We start from the raw sequence: 19517 nt of genomic DNA, 5'->3' as shown, positions 1-19517 counted from the left end.
TTGGTTCTTGTCAATTAGAAAATTTGACATAAAATACCTAACTTGCCTTGGAAAACATAATTCTCACCATCACATTAAATTTCATTGACTTCCTTGACATATTTTCAAAGGTTCCTGCCTGGTAAGCTAAAGAAAATTCTGCTTCACAACTGAACGAAGGACTTGTTTTTATTGTGATTTAAAGGTAGGTGACGAAACCAGCTAGACTAATCCTCCTTCCTATTTCCTATGTACCTAATTGTCTTTTATGCCTTCTGGAGAGCCTTTTCTTATGCCTCAGGAGGGCAAAGCAGCCATAGTATAAATGAAAATCATGCCCTTTACATTTTGGCCTCAATACATAATTAAATCCTCATACTTACTCATTAATAACCATTATTAGTTGTTTTGTGTGTAATTATTTATCATGCATGGCTCAGAGCACAGTAATTGTCTATCTACACACAGACTTAAGACTGAAAAAAAATTACAATTATGTGGAATTTTAGGACAATAAAATCTGGAAATACATATTTTGCTTATTAACCTATAAAAGGACTCATTTTTCCACACAGTGATATTACTTCTCTTGTCTAAATAAGTAGGCATCTTAGTTGTCTGTGTGTACCACATTGACCAAAGGACTGCAGATAACTAACATATTTTTCTGTTTTCTATTATATATATCCTAAAGCACTCACTGATACCAATAAAAAGGAAAAACACAGGGGAAAGAGCATGGATTGTAAAAATGTGCAGATAAAATAAAACTGAAATTACTGAGCCAGGGTTGTTTTTCTTTTTCCATTTTTGGTATTTTTCAGATCAGGATACCTACTGCATTCATCGAGTCAATTCAGATGTGCTCACATAAGTGCATCACCACAGAGAGATTGTCCTATTAAAAGGAAAACATGGGGCAGGATTATTACAGTTGCACAAATTTGTTTTATGAAATAAACAACTCTGATGCTGCTGCTTTAAAATGTGTCCCTTATGGCAATATTCTTAAATTCACTAAACCACTGGGCCTTTTCAGGAATGATTCTATTGTAAGTTCAAAGAGAAAGATAATGTACCTAGAAATATGCTTTGTGAGTGAATGACATCCATGCCAAATACATCATATTCTCAGCAAAATATGTTCCTCTCTCTCCATTCAAAGTCATCTGAAAAACTTTGCTTCAAACTTAGGGAAGAGAACTTTAATTTTCAATTATTGTTTACACTGCATTTAACAAATATGGCATGAGCTTATGATGAACCCTTGCACTCCCTGGGCTTTGACTAGTACCATGCTTAGTTTGGACTGGATTTCAATGGCACAATAGCAAAAGTCAGGGGAACCTCAAGGCTCCTGAACACCTTAGGCTTAAGCCTTCATTACCAGGCCTGTACATCCAAAGGCTGTGCAGAGATGACTGTAGCCCACTTGTCTCCTTGTAACACAAGACAAAGAGCCTTATCTACTAGTCCTTGCCAGCTGTTCTACAATTCAGTAATTGAGCACTCCCCCATAATGAATCAAGCCTCAGTGTAAAGAAGGCTGTGTTTTGTATACCCTCACTGTCCAATAAAACCTCACTACATCTGTTTCAATAAAAAGCAACTGGAAAGAAAATAATGTATTTTCAAGGCAGAAGAGCAGGCAGGTGTTTAGGGAGGAAAGTGAATTTTGTTTGTTCCAGTCTTTGCCTTGGCTTTCTGAGAAAGAATAAGCCTACCAACTACAGCAGTGTATTTTGTTCAGTGGAAATAGCAGCATCTTATAGGGAGGCTACAATATGTTGAAATTGTCTTGATCTTTAACAACAAAAAATAACAACAAAAAATTGACTAAAGGAAGCCCTGTATTGGACAAATTCTATCCAAAAGCCTAAGAAAGCCACACTTTTATCCCTGTTCTGTTCAAGTAAGAGAAACTGGAATTTTGGGAGAACACACCAAAGTATTTATGCAGCATGCCATGCAGCATCACTACAGTATTAATACAGCTTTTAGGATTCAAACTGTAAAGCAGTAATTCCCAGTCCGGGGAGGTTTCTATAAGCAACAACAACAACAATACAAACAAACAAACAAACAAAAACAAACAAAAAAACCCACCAAAAGACTAAAAACGAACCCGAAAAAACCAGAAAAAAAGAAGAGTTCCAAGGTGCACTCAGTAGGCCTTGCTAGTGCCAACAAAAAAATCCACAATCCTCCAAAGTTAGGAATAATTCTGTGCTTTGCAAAATAGGGCACAAATATCAAATCATATCATAACATCATGTCAACAAGTTATAGCCAGTTCCCTTCTCCAGTGAGATGTATTTAATCATCATTATTTTAATTTAAAATGGGTAAACCATTTCTGGAGTAAAAAGCTCTCAAAAACTATACTCTTCTTCATGCTCAGAAGAATTATTTTGTTGCAATACTTGTGCAACCCAACCTTGCAATTCTTTAAAAAAAACTGAAGAACACAAAAATTTTTACATCTTTAAAAATACAACAAAAAGTAGTATCTTGGAAATAGCTAAACATTTAACAACTGATCCTAAATGCTGTCCCTAAAAGTCTGATTACCTACCTCACAGATAAGTTCAAGAGAAGATGTTAAAAGCAGCAGAAAGAAAATACTTTCAGTGTGTTCTAAAGTCAATCTGATGATCAATAAATGCAAGCCTGGAAAGGTGAGCCAGAACACTGATGCCCCAGAAATGTATTCTGAGGGGAAATGACACCATGTAGAAAGACAGTATCAATGCAGAGTATGAAAATTCAAGGAAAACACTAGGGCCAAAGCAGCATCACATCCTGGGGCTCCAAGGCTATCAGATAAGCCCCAGAGGCAACAGCTCACTAAGGGGCAAGCTGTAAAGTAGGAACAGTGGTGCACAGTTCTGAAACAGCCACAGCCGGTGAGTTCAGGCAGATGAAAAACTGCCCATAGTGAGAGCTTCAGCTGAACACTTTCACTCCAAAGCAAGACCAGAGACGAGTGATGAAGCAGAAAAAACCCAAAGAAATATAATGAGGAAATAATTGTGAGGAATTAAAATAAATAGAGAAAAGAAAAAAAAAGAGGAATCAACTTAAGCTACTTCCGATCCCACAAATCCAGCAGGGAAATGGAAAAACTGCTTAAGCAAACACAAAGGTACTGTTAGTTGAATGTTGTTGGTGTAAGAGCCTCCAAAGGCTCACATATTTGTGACCTGCACTAAATTCATGAAAGAGATTAAAAATTCAGCTATTACTGACCTCTTTACAGAGGATGAGACATAACCATGACCTGATTGCTACTACAGAAACTTGCTGGGATGAATTGTACAACTGGAGTGCTGTGACTGATGGTACAAACTATTCAAAAAGGACAAGCAAAAAAGACAGTTGAGGGAATTTTCCTCTATGCCAAAAATGAGATTGATTGCACAAAGATGCTTTTGAAAAGCAGCAATGTGCAAGTCAAGAGCTTACGGAAATTAGAGACTATGCCAACAACAGAAACCTTGAGGCTGGTGTCTACTACACATTACCTGGTCAAGGAGAGGAGGTTGGTTGGTGAAGAGCTCTTTCCTCAGCTGCAGGAAGAATCACATTTGCAGGTACAATCCCAATAGAAGACTTCAGCCACATAGATGCTTGCTGGGAAAATTGCACAGCCAACTGCAAGCAGTCCAGGTAAATACAGGAGAGCATCGAGGGTAGCCTTCTAGTCCAGATGATGAAGACAGACCAGAGGAGAAAAATTTCTTGACTTGTTTCTCACTAGTATGAAGGAATTTAGGAGGGACACCAAAACAGGAGGTGGCCTGGGATGCAGAAATCAGGCCCTGGAGGAATTTCCAGTGTTGAGGGGTGAAGGTCTGGTAACAAGTAAAATGAGCACCATAAACCAAATATGGCATACAATGCAGTTTGAAAGAAGAGGGGAAGTTAGCAAGAAACACGAGGAAGAAATGTGAATGGCTTGGACAGTCTGCAAAGGAAGAAAGGAAGGAAGCAGGTTCAAAAGGAAAATAGGAAGTGATGGTGCACAGACAATTTAGGGCTGTATCTCAGAGGAGGTAAACTGCAGAAAACCTGTAGAGATTTCAAAAAGAATGGGGTGGCTTTAAACTGGATTTTTTGCCCGATGACTTTCTTCAAGGGGATCAGTTTCTATTCTTAGTCCAAGGAGTGAGATGATGAGTTGCAGAGATCTGCAGGTAAGATTACAGAGGAGTTACAAGATGACAAAAGGGAATTAAATGGAAAGGAAAGACAGGCCAAAGTGCTTGGACAGTGCACTCAAACAGAGACATGCTGACAGTGGGAACCAAAACACAGTCTGGAATCCAGGATCCACCACCCTGAGAGGAGTCCTTGACTTCTGTGCCTCAAAACAGCCTCCTCTCTAAACGGGAGAGACACAGATTTGACAGACAGGACAGTCACAATCCAAGGGTTGTTGTAAATGGCTTGATGGTCCCAGGTGGAGACCAGAGACTGATGGATTCCCCCAGCATTATTGTTGGGTCTGGCCGTGCTGAGCCCCTTTATCAGTGACACAGGCAGTGGGATCAGAGCACCCTCAGCAAATGTGCTGACAACACCAAGCTGTGTGGCGTGATGGACACACTGCAGGCAGGGGATGTCACCCAGAGGCACCTTGACAGGCCTGAGAGGGGCCTGTGTGGATCTCATCAAGTTCCACAGAGCCAAGTGCAAGGTCCTGCACCTGGATCAGGGCAATTCCAAGTACAACATAAAGCACAGGCTGGGCAGAGAATGGATTGAGAACAGCACTTAGAAGTACTTGAGATGCTGGATGATGAAAAGCTTGATATGACCCTGCAACATGTACTGGCAGTCCTGAAAGCCAAACATGTCCTGGGCTGTGTTAAAAGATTGTGGGCAGCAGGTCAAGGGAGATGATTCTACCTTCCTGCTTCACTCCCATGGAGAATTCTCCCCTACTTGGAGTGCTGTGTCCAGCTCTGGAGCCCTTAGCTTAAGAAAGACATAGACATACTCAAGCAGAACCAGGGAGCTGGAGCATCTGCCTTGTGAGGACAGGCTGAGAGAGCTAGGGTTGTTCAGCCCAGAGATGAGAATGCTCCAGGGGCACCTTAGAGCAGCCTTCCAGGGGGGCTACAGAATAGTTGAAGAGGAACTTTTAACCAGGGTGATAAGAGTGATAAGAGGAGGGCTAAGGGTTTTAAACTGAGAGAAGTTTTAGATTAGATATTGGAAAGAATTGTTTACTGTGAGGGTGGTGAGGCACTGGAGCAGGCTTGGAACAACCTATCTCCCATGGCAGAGGTAATGTGTAAGGGCCCTTTCAACTCAGACACACTGATCCAAACACTTTTCACAGCTTATATAAGTAGCTTATGTGGTTTGTATGGAGTTATTTTTTAGAGACAGAGAGTATTTGCATTTTGAAGCCTTACTTTACTAAAAAAATGTTGGTTTTGCTCAGGTGTTCAGTCAAGCACAGAATAAGGAAAGAAGGGGAAACAGGAGCTTTCTGCCTTGTATAACATGGAAGGCATCTACAGAGTTTTGATTTATGAGGCAGCTTACCACATAACTTTATCCAAAACCCCTAGAACTTTCTCTTTGACTTGAGGGAAATTATTTTAATACTATGTTAATTAGTATTGCTATGGCTAATTAGAAAAAGGTTGTTACCTCTTTGTCTAATGGTCAAAACAAATTAACTTATCAACACCTGCCAGAATCTGAATGCTTCCAATGTACTAGTGGATGTATGGATAACATGAAACTTGGATAGAAACAAGCTTATTTTTTTCCATTTGCTTTCACATTCCTTCCCATCTGGTGGCCTTCTATGATGGAGTGACTACATCAGTGGATAAAGAAAGTGTTAGGGGTGTCATTTATCTGGACTTCAGCAAAGCCTTTGGCAGCATCCTCCACAATATCCTTCTCTCTAAATTGGAAATGGATTTATGAGTGGGCTAAAAAGTGGTTGGACAGCTGCGTCCAGAGGGTGGTGCTCAATGACTCAGAGTCCTGATCAACAACAGCTGGTGGGCCTTGAAGATCACTAGTGGGACCAGAACTGTTTAATGTCTTCATTAATGACACAGACGAAGGGATCAAGTGCTCCCTTTACAAATCTGCAGATGACACCAAGCTGAGTGGTGCAGCTGACACTCCTGAGGAACAGATGCCATCCAGAGGGACCTGGACAAGCTCGAGCAGTGGCCCATGGGAATCCCATGAGGTTCAACAAGGCCAAGCTCAGGTGCTGCCCCTGGGTCAGGGCAATCCCTGGTGCCAGCCCAGGCTGGGCATGACCAGATGGAGAGCAGCCCTGCCCAGAAGGGCCTGGGGGTGCTGTGGGTGAGAGCTGGACATGAGCCAGCCATGGGCACTGCCAGCCCAGAGAGCCAAGTGTGTCCTGGGCTGCACCCAGAGCCCCTGGGCAGCAGGGCAGGGAGGGGATTCTGCCCCTCTGCCCCACTCTGCTGAGACCCCACCTGCAGAGCTGCCTCCAGCCCCAGGGTCCTGGCACAGGAAGGACATGGAGCTGCTGCAGAGAGGCCAGAGGAGGCACCAAGGTGATCACGGGGATGGAGCACCTCTGCTGTGAGGGAAGGCTGAGAGAATGGGGATTGTACAGCCTGGAGAAGAGAAAGCTTTGAGGTCCCTTCCAGTCCCTGAAGGGACTCTACAAGAAGGATGGAGAGGAACTATTCACAATGGCTTATGACAGGGCAAGGGAGAATGGTTTCAAACAAAAAGAAAGTAGGTTTGGATTACACATTAGGAGGTAGTTCTTCACGGCAAGGGTGGTGAGGCCCTGGCACGGGTTGCCCAGAGAAGCTGTGGATGCTCCAGCCCTGAAAGTGTTCAAGGCCAGGTTGGATGGGAGTTGGAGAGACCTGGTTTAGAGGAATGTGTCCCTGCCCACAGCAAAGGGGGTTGGAGCCACATCTTCTTTAGAATCCCTTCCAACCCAAGCCAATCCATGACTATATATATATATATCAATATTTTATACTGATTTTTTTCACATTATAATTAAAACAGGCAAAATTTACATTTTTATTTTGGTGGCAGATTTTATTTTCGACCCTAGTCTGAGGGTCCTGTAGCAATGTTAACAGAAGATGCTGAACCATCAATCAAATAAAAAAAACAGTGTCATCAGCTGCTTCGGGAAGTACAGGTGCAAGGACATGACGACAAACAGGGCATGTTCCCGACTACAAAAAGAGAAAAAAAACCCAAGTCATTTGCACAGTTTGCATTCAATTCTACTGAAAAGCTAAAAGTTATTATTTATAAAGTATTTAGGGTCTCCACAAAAGCACCACCTCAAACTCAAATTTGACTGCATAGCTACCTAGAGCTGACAAACTCAGAAGAAAGAGTTGTTTTGCTACATAGCAAATGCATCAGGCTCTCTGCAAGTTCTTCACAGCATTGATTTTACAGGCGGGGCTTTTTTTTTTGAGGCAAAGATTAAATATAAGTTAGGTACAGCCCAAATCTAAGATGTTGAAAAACCTAGTTTTCAGCAATAGCTGCTTACTATGACAACAGAAAAAAAAAGGCAGGATGTGTAAAACAAGAAAAATGCGTATGGTAATCAACATTATCATGGTAAAAAAAATTATAAACCCATCAACGAAATCCATCAGGCCTCCATGCTAGAGGTATTCTGATCCCATGGTAAAAACCAATTAATCCTTCTCTTATACTCTATCCCATGGTAAAACCAATTAATCTTTCTCTTATACTCTTGAGGAAATTGTGTTACACTGTAAACTCACTGAGAACTACCAAATGCAGGCTTGTAATGCACATAAAGGAGAGTAGAAGTGCAACTAAAAAAATCATACCAGTTCATTAATTACAGTTGGTTTAGTTTAGCTTCAACATGGTGCAAGCCTTTTTAAGACATTTGGAAGCAAAGTGATTGTAGATAATGAAAATTAAATCTAATATTGTATAGAATTAATAAAGGTAATTTTAAAAAAAGTTAATCTACAAGCATTTCACTATTTCCTCTGCCAGCCTCTGTCACAATAAATGGGCCTGGCATTGTGGTAAGACAGATCCGTTTTAAACCCTTTGCTCTTCTCAGAGAAAATGACTTCATTGTCTTTTCTTCAAGACAGAAGTATAGTAAAGAAAGTTTTTCTTGTACCAAAACAAGTTATAACTAATCCATGTTTTTCACTCTTAGTAAAGGAAAACATGTTTTCCCTTACAGAAATATTCCCTCTATTGAAGAAACTGACCTTCAGGTGAATAAAAATATAAATATTTTCCTCACTTGCACTAGAATTTGGTTCTAAAATGCATAAAGTAAAATAATATTTCATAAATTTTTGGTATTTCATCCCACATTTTCAAAGAGTTAAAAGTTCTTCCGAGAAGAATACACAATATACACAACCCTCCCTGCCCCCAAACCCTCCACCAATCCTGTAGTACTTACTCTCTGTAACCAAAGAGTTATACAAGGTTTGTGAAACAAATGATGACAGGGTAGCTCTGTAATGATTTCACCTTCCACATATTCACTGCAACAGATAGTACAACACTGCTCTTGACCTAAACCCATGATGAAGAAAAAGCATTAATACCTTGTTTTACATCTCAGGTGAGCTCAGATTCAAGTACATATATTATCAACAGTATCACTAATGGTTACAAAATACAGTCACAGTAACTCCATTAAAGATTACTTTTCCAAATGGATCAAAATTATACTCAGATTCAAAAGATCTTAAGACAGCATTATGCAGTAAGTACACTTAAATATTGCATCTATGGTATTAGAGAAAGTTGAATTTTTTCTTACGAATTTTGTGGAAATTATTTTTTCCTATTTTTCCATACCATTGTAGTCACCTGTGACAACAATCTGTGGCAGGCTATCTATGGTCTGTTTTGTAGCAGGAGGATGAGTCTGTTCAGCATCAAATGTAAGAGACTCCAACTGTGCCAGAGCAGTCTGAAAGGGGTAAGCAGAGATCACGTTCTATTATTCACCAATGTAATATTTCATACAAAACAAACAAGCATGAAAAGGAATCCCATTCTAGCAGTGTTACTTTTCAAAATGGAAGACATGTCTGTCAAATTAACCATTTAATAATTTTTATTTTTGTAATGAATGAGATGAAACTGAAGGTCAAAACAGCAATGCCTTGCTTTTAAAGCATTCTTAGAGTATGAGGACAGAGTCACAACTTAATCTACAGTGAATATTTGTTAATTTTAAAAAGTTACAGAAAAAGAAGCAAGTTGAAAATGTAATAAAGCTTGCCAAGCTAAAACTGTCCTTTCATTGTCTTCTTGAAAATAAATGCCTAATTAATGTGTTTCTTGGCCTCAATTATTAAATTACTCAGGCACAAACAAAAAATATTAAGTACCTTGGCTACACTAAGAGTGTAAACTTCAAGAAATAAAAAGCCCAAGATCTATGTAGATATTTCTAATCTTAAAACAGACCAAATTCTCTGAAGTAACTTTTTTAAACTAAATTTTTTTACCATACAAAATCTTTAAGACTATAAGTCTACACCATATTTGCTGTGTACATCATACATTCAACTGCGTAAGGCACTCAGAGGATATCCAGAAGAAAAAAAAATATTAAAATCACAGAACTCAGAATATTTGGTTGTATTTGCTGAGAAATGTACTAACCTGTTTGAACATCACGCAAAGTGAAGAACACAAACGCTGGGTTCACATCCTGAATGAATTAGTCACATCATTTAAGTACAACTACTTACTGTTCTAATCAGCTTGAAAATTATTTACATTATTGGCTACAAAACTCTCTTAGTAAGATGTATAAGACAGTGTGATATTTTTGTAATGTTAGGAATACACTTAAGTAAGAAGCTCTACATACTAGAGAAACACTGGACTATACAGAAACCTCTCCAGTTGTCTTTCCTTTTAAACTTTCCCTGAAGTTACTACAGCTTCAAATATGCTTGGACTACCTGAAAACATGCTTGGACTTGGATCACAGTGACAAAGGTACCTCAAGCTACCACACTACCACAGATCTAAACCAGCAGTTTTATACCTACAGTCAAACCTTTGGGGCAGAGAGAGATCAGCAGGAGCCAAGAAATATTTACAGCTCCTACTGCCACAAGAAATCTGTCAGTTCAAGGGAAAACCTGGGGTTATTCGTAGTGTTGTGTGCAAGTTCCCCTACAAAACAAGTATATTGCTCCAATTTTACAGCTAATACCCATCAAATTCTGGTACAGCAGACAGTACTACTTGACTAACATTAAGACGATCTTAGTACTTGTATTTGGTTTTTGCTCCAATTGCAATGGTCTGAGAATAAACAGTAGGTAAAAATACTATGCTTAATCAGAATAACTACTACACCTGGAAAAATTAGAAAAGATCCCAGGGATACAGAATGTTGAAATACTGTTTATGTGTCAAACTACTCTGTTTATATCCAGCATGAGTATTCTCAAACAGAAAGAACTGCTTTACTTGCTTGCTTCTGAAACCTACACAAAAGAAACATTATAGACACAAAGCCATACACTTAATCTGAGTCTGAAAGCCACATTTTCAAATCCAAAGTAGTGTCTGTTTTATAACTTTTATAAGATGTATCTTCAAAATACCTGTACTTCCTCTTATTGGTTGCGTGACTGCTTACTTCTCCATGTACCAAAACCAAAATGCTGGACATTTGGCTACAAAACAAGAGTGCTACAGCCTACGAGGGTTTGAGCTCCTCACATCTGTGAAATGGCACAGGAAATACTTATAAAGTCACTGATGTAGCAGGGGCAACTAGCCTGTTCTGTACTGCTAATGAAGTAAACCAGAGACTCCCAACTATGTCGTTTCTTTCTTACAGATGGAAGAAAAAAATATTTAAAATCACACATATATTCTATTAAGTTTTAGGAATTCAGAGCTATAAAAGCTATATAACACAGCTTTTCAGAAGAAGTATCTAATACTTTCATTACTTCTCCTGTCCAAATGTCATAATTATTTGGGATAGAGCTCTCCCACTCCATCCCCTCCAATTAAGACACACTTGAATTTTGGGTGCTTTATTGTGTCACATCCCTTTCAAGTATTTCAAAGCAAAGTAAACGATTTTGCTCATATTTCCTGAACAATTTTAGTAATCATTTCATACTGTAAAAATATGTGCTCTATATTCTGCTTGAGATTAGAAGGGAATATTTGGAATTCTTACTCAGAACCTGTGTCATCTATGTGGTCACAGTCTATACAAGTACATACAGTCCTCTACCTTTTATTTCTCAGTTACCACTTTCTGCTGACTAATTCCAAATACGCCAAGACTTCTGTGCCAACCATAAAGTTTCACACGCTTGTCTGCTACTTTCAAGCACAAATGCCATGTAAGAGAATCGGCGTTTCCACATTCATAGTGCCCTGTACCCACAGGTACCTCAGTCGTCATCTGCCTGTTTGCTAATAGTGTTCAGTGACACTCTGTTCCTGGTGACACAAATATAATTACAGCACCTCCTCAACCAGCCATGCACATAATCACCTAGGATTACTTTTACAGGTCACTCTGACAGGACTGCACACATTTCTTCTGACAGAGTACTTAGGCAAATGTTGTTATACAGGAATGAGAAATCAAAACTTAAGAGTCATAATAAACTCAGTCTCCTTCTCAAGTGTTAATGTGCAGATTAAAAAAAAAAAAAAAAAGATGTGATTAGTTTCCTCTCTCTACACAGATCCTCTCATTCGGTGCAAAGGAGGAGGTCAACTGTTTTAGCAGTTCATCTGGTTTTTTTTGAGGTAGTGAGAACCAGCCACTACGAAAGAGACAAGAATCTTCTCTATACGGCTTCAAAAGACTGCTTTTACAATAAGGGTATCGACAGACCTTCTCCACATTAATGGAGTGTGTCTTAATAAGCAATGCTAAGAAGATCATACATAGGAGAAGGCCCTGTGATATTCAACCATGAATGATGACCTCCCATATACCTTGGGAAAAAGGATATATATATATATATACCAGGAAAACCTGGAAACTGCATGACTCCCAACTTACAGGACTGGCCCCATCCACTGACTTGGAAAAGACCTGGGAACCTTATTCAGAAAATCATTGACTTTGCACATATTCATGGAAAAAAACCCCGTTATCTATTCTTTCCACTGTCTGCCAGCTTTACAGAGCATTTCAAAGTGCCCTTGGTATTTTGTCTGCAAGCACACTATGACATACAGCCTGCCCGGTTCACCGCTTTAAAGTGGGTGCTAGCAGCCAAACTGCCCCTTGCTGCCCTAAAATTACGTGACCTACAAAACATTCAGTTCGGCTGTTGTAACACCATATTACATGTCTACACATCATTTAGCTTTTATTTTGACAAATACCCTGCAGGGGAGATTTCTAGCAGTGCCAGAATTGTCATACTGCATCACACAGGATCTCAGCTAGCTCTATATTCACTCTGACATTGACCAACCTGAAGTTAAAAACAAAAGACAAAGACCATAACCATGCTGGTTCTTGATAATAAATGCTTTGGTCTATATCCAAAAAATCAGACAGGTAATATGGGATAGACCAAGGTAAAGATAAAAGACTTCTTTTTTTCAGGTGGTTTCTTCACCTGATTGGAGTTTTTTTGTTTTTGTTACTCGATGGGGTTTTTTTAAAACTTCTTTTTTAAATTTAAAATATACTGAGTAAGACAGTCAAACACAGAAAGCGTCTTCTACTGATAAATAAAAATTTGAGGAATCCAAATATACTCTTAAAAAAAAAAAAAAGCTGCTACAATTCACAGGCACAGGTTCAAGCATAAGCTTTCCTTCGTTATGTAGAGAATTTGGCAAAATTCTTTAGAATTAAACGGCATATGTTTACACTGGTAGAAACCAGTAACTTTCTTGGCCTTATGAGCAAATAAATGAATATATTAAAAGAAGCAGGTACTGATAAATTACTTCTTGTAGTACATCCTTTAAAAGAACTTTCAAGATGTATTTTCATGTTTGCTGACCCAAAAGTTCAAGCTAACACAGGAAAGTATCTGAAAATCCCCTGATTTTCAGATTAAGTTGAAAAAGGATTCAACTATAAATATTTATGCTACAACATCAAAGCTATAAGACCATCAAAAATATTTTAATACCTCCACAGCTTCTAAGTGTCCCTCTAGTGCCATATATGTGAGAAATTGAGGTTCCATGTAAGGAATGGCTTGACCAAGTCCTAGGCCATCACCAAACTCATCAAGTAGTCTGAAAAACATGGGTTAGGAAACATGGTCTTATTTTCAAAATTAATAGTTACAACAGAAAGTCGGGATATATCAAATTATTGCACATCACCTGTTAGTATCAGCCCGATACCCAGCCAGCTGATCTCTCCCTCCCTTGCCTCAACTGGACATGTAAATAAGATAAAAAGCTCATGGGTCAAAAATAAGGGCCATGAGTCATCAATCATCACCAAAGGCAAAACTGACTCAATTCAGGAAAAGCCTTAATTTAATTGAAAGGTTGAACCAGATGATCTCTTGAGGTTCCTTTTCAATTTAGGCTGCTCCATGATTCTATTAATTTCTTGCCAATAAAAATGGATTTGAATGGTAAGAAACAAAGTCAAAAACTAAACCACCTTTCTCTTAGCCCTCTCTTTATTTCCAGGCTCAACTTCACTCCTTAGCCCTTGAGGCCTCTAATTTTCCCTATCCCAAGCAGGGCAGAGAAAAAGGAACAGAGGTTGTGGCCGGTCCAAGGGAAGTTCCTCTTTGCAATTACTTCCTCCTTACGCTGTTTCTCTGCTCCTACAGGTTTTTCCCACAAGCTGCAGTCCTTCATCAGCTACTCCAGCACGTGTTTGCCACAGACACAGTTCCATCAGCAAATTCCTACCTGTTCCACCACGGTCTTCCCCGGCTCTAGAGCACTTCCTCCCCCTTCTTTTCTGACCTTGGTGTCTGCAGGGTTGCTTCTCTCACATTATCTTCATTTCTCTCTCACACACTGCTTGCTGTTTTTTATCCTTTCTTAATACTTTCCCAGAGGCCCCAGCCTATGGTGGGTCCACTGGAGTCAGCTGGAACAAGCTTTCTCCCACATGGGGCAGTTCCAGCCTCTCAGAGACAGTTCTGCAGTTCTGGTCCCAGTACAGTGGTATCACATTCCCACAGTATATACTTCAGAACATCCCAATGGGAGTTCTTACTGTGAAAGAGTATAAGTTCAGCTAATATGTTTCATATGTATTGGTATTAAGTTGTTTTACAACTAACAATCAGATTGTTATTACATCATGTGTCAGGTCCTTTGAGTTCTGTTTTAGAAATTCAGAAATTAAATCTTAAAACAAGCGCAAGTGAAATGATGTACAGATCTGCATATGTTCAGCAGACCAAACTTAACAGATCATCAACATCATTGTTCCTTTTTTCAGTAACTAAGAAGCTTACCAAGGCCAACCTCCAACACTTAAAAGACAGCTTCTGTCCCTATCACACAATTCCATTGCTAGCTTACTGTCTGACAGCGTAACAATACAGGCCTTACTTCTAGTTTGGACTCTCATGCATTAGTCCCTATTATACTTTTCTACAATATAACTTCACAAAGTGAAAACAACAGTGTTGGTATGTCTGCCCTCAAGTCTATATTTTAATAACCAGAAGAGAGCATGTGTTATGTCTCTCACTGGAAAACCTTTTGTCTATCACATTCTAAACCAACACATTATACTATTATACATTATACTATTTTGTATGTGGCGCCAATCACTTTATTCCTGGTATTTGAAGCATTTTTATAATAAATTGATTGCAATATCCTTCAGTAATCTAATGACAGAAAACGGAGTGAAGCATTCAAAATTATTATAATATTGGATAAGTGTATGGCATTTGACAGAGAAATAAAATAGATCTATAATGACTAACTTACACCAGTTTGAAAGGAGGAAAAGACCAATTATAAAATAGGACTGACTTGAATGCTGATTACATTTATATTGCCTTATTTCTGTTACACTTCCACTTGAAAATTACATTAGAAAATAAACTCATGCCTTGCATATTTAGGGCACCACAATTTTCACAAATCACAGCCTGATTTAGCAAATCTATTCCCTTCTCTCTCATTAGAAGATACATAGCACTTGAAATACCTTAAACTTTAAAACTGAGATTATTAGTCCTTGAAGCAACTGCATACTGATAGCCATAAGTACTTTTGATATCTTATACAGAACACAAAATAGTAACTACAAAACCTCTGAAATGAAAGCAGACAACTATCAAATGCATACCTCCACTCCACATCCAGATCTTCACTCACACTGGAGTCATCCTCAAGATTGTTATTTCCATCCAACAAGAAGAATCCAAGATGTACAAAATCACGAATTGGATCATTTTCCTCATCGCTGCTACTTTCTACTTCTTCTCGGTACTGTAACCAAGGAATTTCACCTTCCTCCAATAATGCCTGCTCCCTTTATATAAATAAATGAAAAGCTAAAACTAAAAAGCTAAGAGAACTTACAAACACATATAAGCAACAAAAGCCAAACAAAACACAAAGACTAAACAGACATGTTTCCCAGACTACAGAGTCACAGATTAGGAATTAAGCATTTGTCATAAAAATTCAAAAAATTCACAGAGCTCACAATCTAATAACACCCATGATTCTGTGGCAAAGTTTTGTCTAATTCTCAAGGCCAGCAGCACAGCACGCAGTTTGTTTCAAATTTTCCCTAGTACAGACAACATCCCTGCCAGGGTTAATAAATTTGGTGGTAAACATCTTATTTATCTACAAATTCCCAAAGGCACGACGGAGAAAGATTGTCTTGACACCCAGAGCAGCCTCCATGGCAAAGCTTGGCTTGACTGCAATGCAAAGAGCTACTGCTTGCAAGAGAAGCTATTTTGCAAGAGAAAGACTCCTCTCATTCCTGGATATTCTAGAGGAGCAGAAGTCACCTGGATGCAGAGTCTCATGGGACTGTGAGGCCCACTTTCCTTATAGAAGGGAAAATAAACACGAATTATGTTAAAGATGCATACATTTTTATGCTGTTCACATCAAAAAAAGTTAAAAATCTCCATTATTGTTGTCTGAAAGAGATGAGTTATTATAAAGTTTTCATAAAGTCACACTAGTTCTTCAAGACCCAAGAATGTGGAGAATACTAAAAAAGCATTAACAACAAACAGGACTGCTTGGCAATAGAAGCACCTAACTGCACCTAAGAAGCTGAAAGAACACTTAAGTGTGGCCTTTGCTTTATAAAGATCCAGACTAGAGTCAATATTAAATGCTTAAAAAAAGCCAAGAACGTTCCTCTTATTTGTACATAGCTACAAATTTTGCCTTATAGCAAAGGCAGCTACAGTTAAATGACTAGAAGAATAAAGTTTAAAGTTACTAGAGCAAGCAAGAAATTCAAGTTTTCTTCAATCACTGATAGGGCTGCAGAAAATAAGGAGCAGCAGTGGAATAGGAGAAGCAATAAAGCAGAGAGATAAACAAGTTCTTTTCCAGGAGTCCTATGCAGTATCAAAGGACGTTTATGTAACATGTATATCTTAAAAATTAACTTGCCTAACTGGCTTTTTAAAGTCAATATTAAGTCTATTAGCCATATTGATATTACATGTCAATACACTCCCATTGTTTCTGTATGTTTCATTACAAAGAACTGCTTGCATGAAATGTCATTTTTGATTTGAAATGCATACAACTATTCAGATTATTGTGATGTAGGCAAATGATTGTTGCTAGCATGGTAACCGCTTTTAGATGCTATTCTATGTAGTGCTATGTGAATACCCTACTAGTGGCGATGCTAGAAGCTGTAGGAAGTTAGGCAATAAAATAAAGGCATACTCTTCTTGGAAACAGAAGTCTGTGCTCTCCTCTGTCACACCACTGCTGCTCCTCTGCACACCAGGGTCACGCTCCTCCCTGCACGAGACAGTCTCCCAGCTTTCATCACTTGAGGACTGCTCTTTTTCCACAGCAGTAAAATAGGAGGGCACAGATGTAGACCATTCTCCATCACTGCACTCTGAGCTGCAATTTAAACAAGTAACAGAGTATGAATTCAAACACTGCTTTAGGGGAAAGAAAATAATTTCCTACTTTTCTATCAACATTGCTCTCAATGTCAGCAACTTTTTTTCTAAGAGAAATTAATCTTGTGCTATCTATAGATGCATTACAAATCAAATGCACAGAGTTATTTAAAAAAAAAAAAAGAAAATTAGTCTGTAAAAAAAATTCAAACATTCTACCCATACTACTTTGCAAAAATGTTTTGTTCTTCTCTTGCCTCATATGTAGAGTACAGGAAACAATTCAGAAACAGAAACCAGCCTCACTACACACATCTTTCTCCCAGATTAGAAAAATGGCAGCAGTGGCACTGCTTGATTAACAAATAATAATCAATGTTAGCCTTACCTCTCAGCCAAACAAATTTAAAGCCACAGATCTCAGAAAATATAGGCCATACAGAATGACCTTTTTTAACATAGAAAGATATAATGGATTACAAACTCTAAACTATCTGATTCACTATCCCAAACAATATGAACAGCAGGGAGTTTTGAAAAGACAATTTTCTCAGCCACCACATAGGAAAGGGCAATAAACAAGCTTTGAGCAGCTTAAACAAAATAGTAGTGCTAGCACAATCTTAGGAAGGATAAACTACTGCTACCATTGGTAATGGCACTTAGATGACTCACTCACTACAGTGACAATTACTGAAAATCAAAAAAAAAGTCAACTAGCTCTGTCACTTCAAAAAGTTAGAGAAAACATACATGTGAACAGCCAACTTGCTTACTGGACCTCATTTTATAAAGCAATCCACAACACCCACAGCATAGTTCTCTAATCTGCTAAACCCAGTATCTTAAGGGTATTGTTATTCCCCCACCTACAAACTCACTAATTTCCTCCCTTTATTGAATATTACAAATGCATGCCAGTAGAACTTTCAATTTAAGGAATTTTCAGTGCTTTTGAAAAACTGCATAGTATATACTACAAGTTTTACAAGAATTAAGAAGTTCAAGACAAAGATTATATACAAGCATTTTAATTTGAGGCAGGAATAAATTTTTCTACCACAATTTTGATGACTAAGAAAAGTGATGGAAATGAGAATATTCATTAATTTTGGGCATTTCATCTAATGCATTACACCATCTAAAGCTGAATATTGACTTTTTTTAACCTTTTGATCTGTTTGGTTCTTTGGTTTTGAGTTGGGAGTTTGGTTTGGAATGCTGTTTGTTTTTATCTTGTTTGATCAAGTTTTTTAATATATATTATACAATTTTATCTTAGATTAAATTGTATATAGCTGAAATATTCATGCCTTGTTTTAGTTGTCTCTATTTTACAATCTGAGAATGACTTTCAACACACTTTAAAACACTCCTCCTTTGCTTTTAGTCAAATTTGTTCTATTTAACGTTTATACACAAACACTAATTCAAACCAGAAAAGGATATACCTAAAGTTACTAACTCTAAACTACTGAAGAACATTAAATATTTCAGAACTCAGGATTTAATTGTGCTCAGTTCTGCATGGGTGCAGAACATTACTTAATGGTTAGAGAGTTACAGACTTTTCACTTGCCAAAAGCATAGCACATGAACTTAGCATCTGCATGTGTATTTGCTGACACTAGTCCCTCCCCCTGACTGAACCCCTTCCTAACCCATACTTGGCATACAGTCCAAAATTAAATGGATGGAGCTAATGGATATGATCCTCCTCCCTCCAACCCTGCCCTGGGACCTTCCACCACCCTTTGAACATACATGGTTCTGAGAAACATGCAAGACTTTCTCCTTCCCACACAGCTTCCACATGCTAACACCACAAAAGCTGTGCACCTCCTCGAAGTGAAAACGTGAGGTGGAGGCCCACACTGTAGCAATCAAAAGGTGAATTTCTCCTTGGGTTGGGAATAAGCTAAAACGGACCTGAAGGATGCAGTTTGACGTGTATGTAGCTTTTCATGCAGCTCTGCATGAATATAAAATATAGTTTAAATCTTTAAACATAAAACTTCACCTTTCAAGAGTGATCATATTACTTCTTTGTACAGACTAACTGACAACTTATTTCATAAACATAAGTATTTTTAGGTTTTAGAACATAAATTATGGGGATTCTAAGTTAAAAATACATGATTCCTATTTACTGGTAGAGTTACTGTCATCATCAAGAACATTTCTAATAATCAACCCATGTTTCTTTTTGACGTGCTACAATAACTCATCACTGTGCTTCATGGAAGCCAAAATTACAATTGTAGAATACATTACACTTCCTTCATGGCATTTTAATTTTCTAGCAGCAGCATTTCAAAAAGGGAGAAGACTATGCATTAATCAAAATTTTTGAAAAGCAAACCTTACAAGGAAGTGATGGATTCATTTGCAAGTACCTTTATTAAGAATCACAGAATTGTCAGGGTTGGAAGGGACCTTTGAAGACCATCCAGTCCAACT

The 19517-nt window shown here is 38.4% G+C and overlaps 1 protein-coding gene across 6 annotated transcripts in view; it reads right to left on the bottom strand.

Moving 5' to 3' along the window:
• Positions 1-7022: 7022 nt before the first annotated feature.
• The window catches only part of PJA2 (praja ring finger ubiquitin ligase 2), a 31308-nt gene continuing 18813 nt past the window's right edge, over positions 7023-19517 (bottom strand). For 3 of the 6 annotated variants that reach the window (XM_064735834.1, XM_064735833.1, XM_064735835.1), the window contains exons 4-9: positions 16870-17055; positions 15284-15469; positions 13134-13242; positions 8833-8947; positions 8429-8544; positions 7023-7187 (exon numbers count right to left, since the gene is read on the bottom strand). In XM_064735834.1, coding sequence (XP_064591904.1) covers positions 7107-7187; positions 8429-8544; positions 8833-8947; positions 13134-13242; positions 15284-15469; positions 16870-17055 — 793 coding nt within the window. In that variant the 3' untranslated portion in view covers positions 7023-7106. Of the gene's footprint in view, positions 7188-8428; positions 8545-8832; positions 8948-13133; positions 13243-15283; positions 15470-16869; positions 17056-19517 lie in introns of those variants that run through there. The other 3 variants (XM_064735836.1, XR_010443065.1, XM_064735837.1) reach the window with 3 other exon arrangements.

The sequence above is a fragment of the Zonotrichia leucophrys genome, chromosome Z (genome assembly GCF_028769735.1).
Source record: "Zonotrichia leucophrys gambelii isolate GWCS_2022_RI chromosome Z, RI_Zleu_2.0, whole genome shotgun sequence".
Lineage (NCBI taxonomy): Eukaryota > Metazoa > Chordata > Aves > Passeriformes > Passerellidae > Zonotrichia > Zonotrichia leucophrys.
The sequence above is the reverse complement of the archived record's forward strand: the minus strand, read 5'-3'. Positions and strand labels throughout refer to the sequence as shown.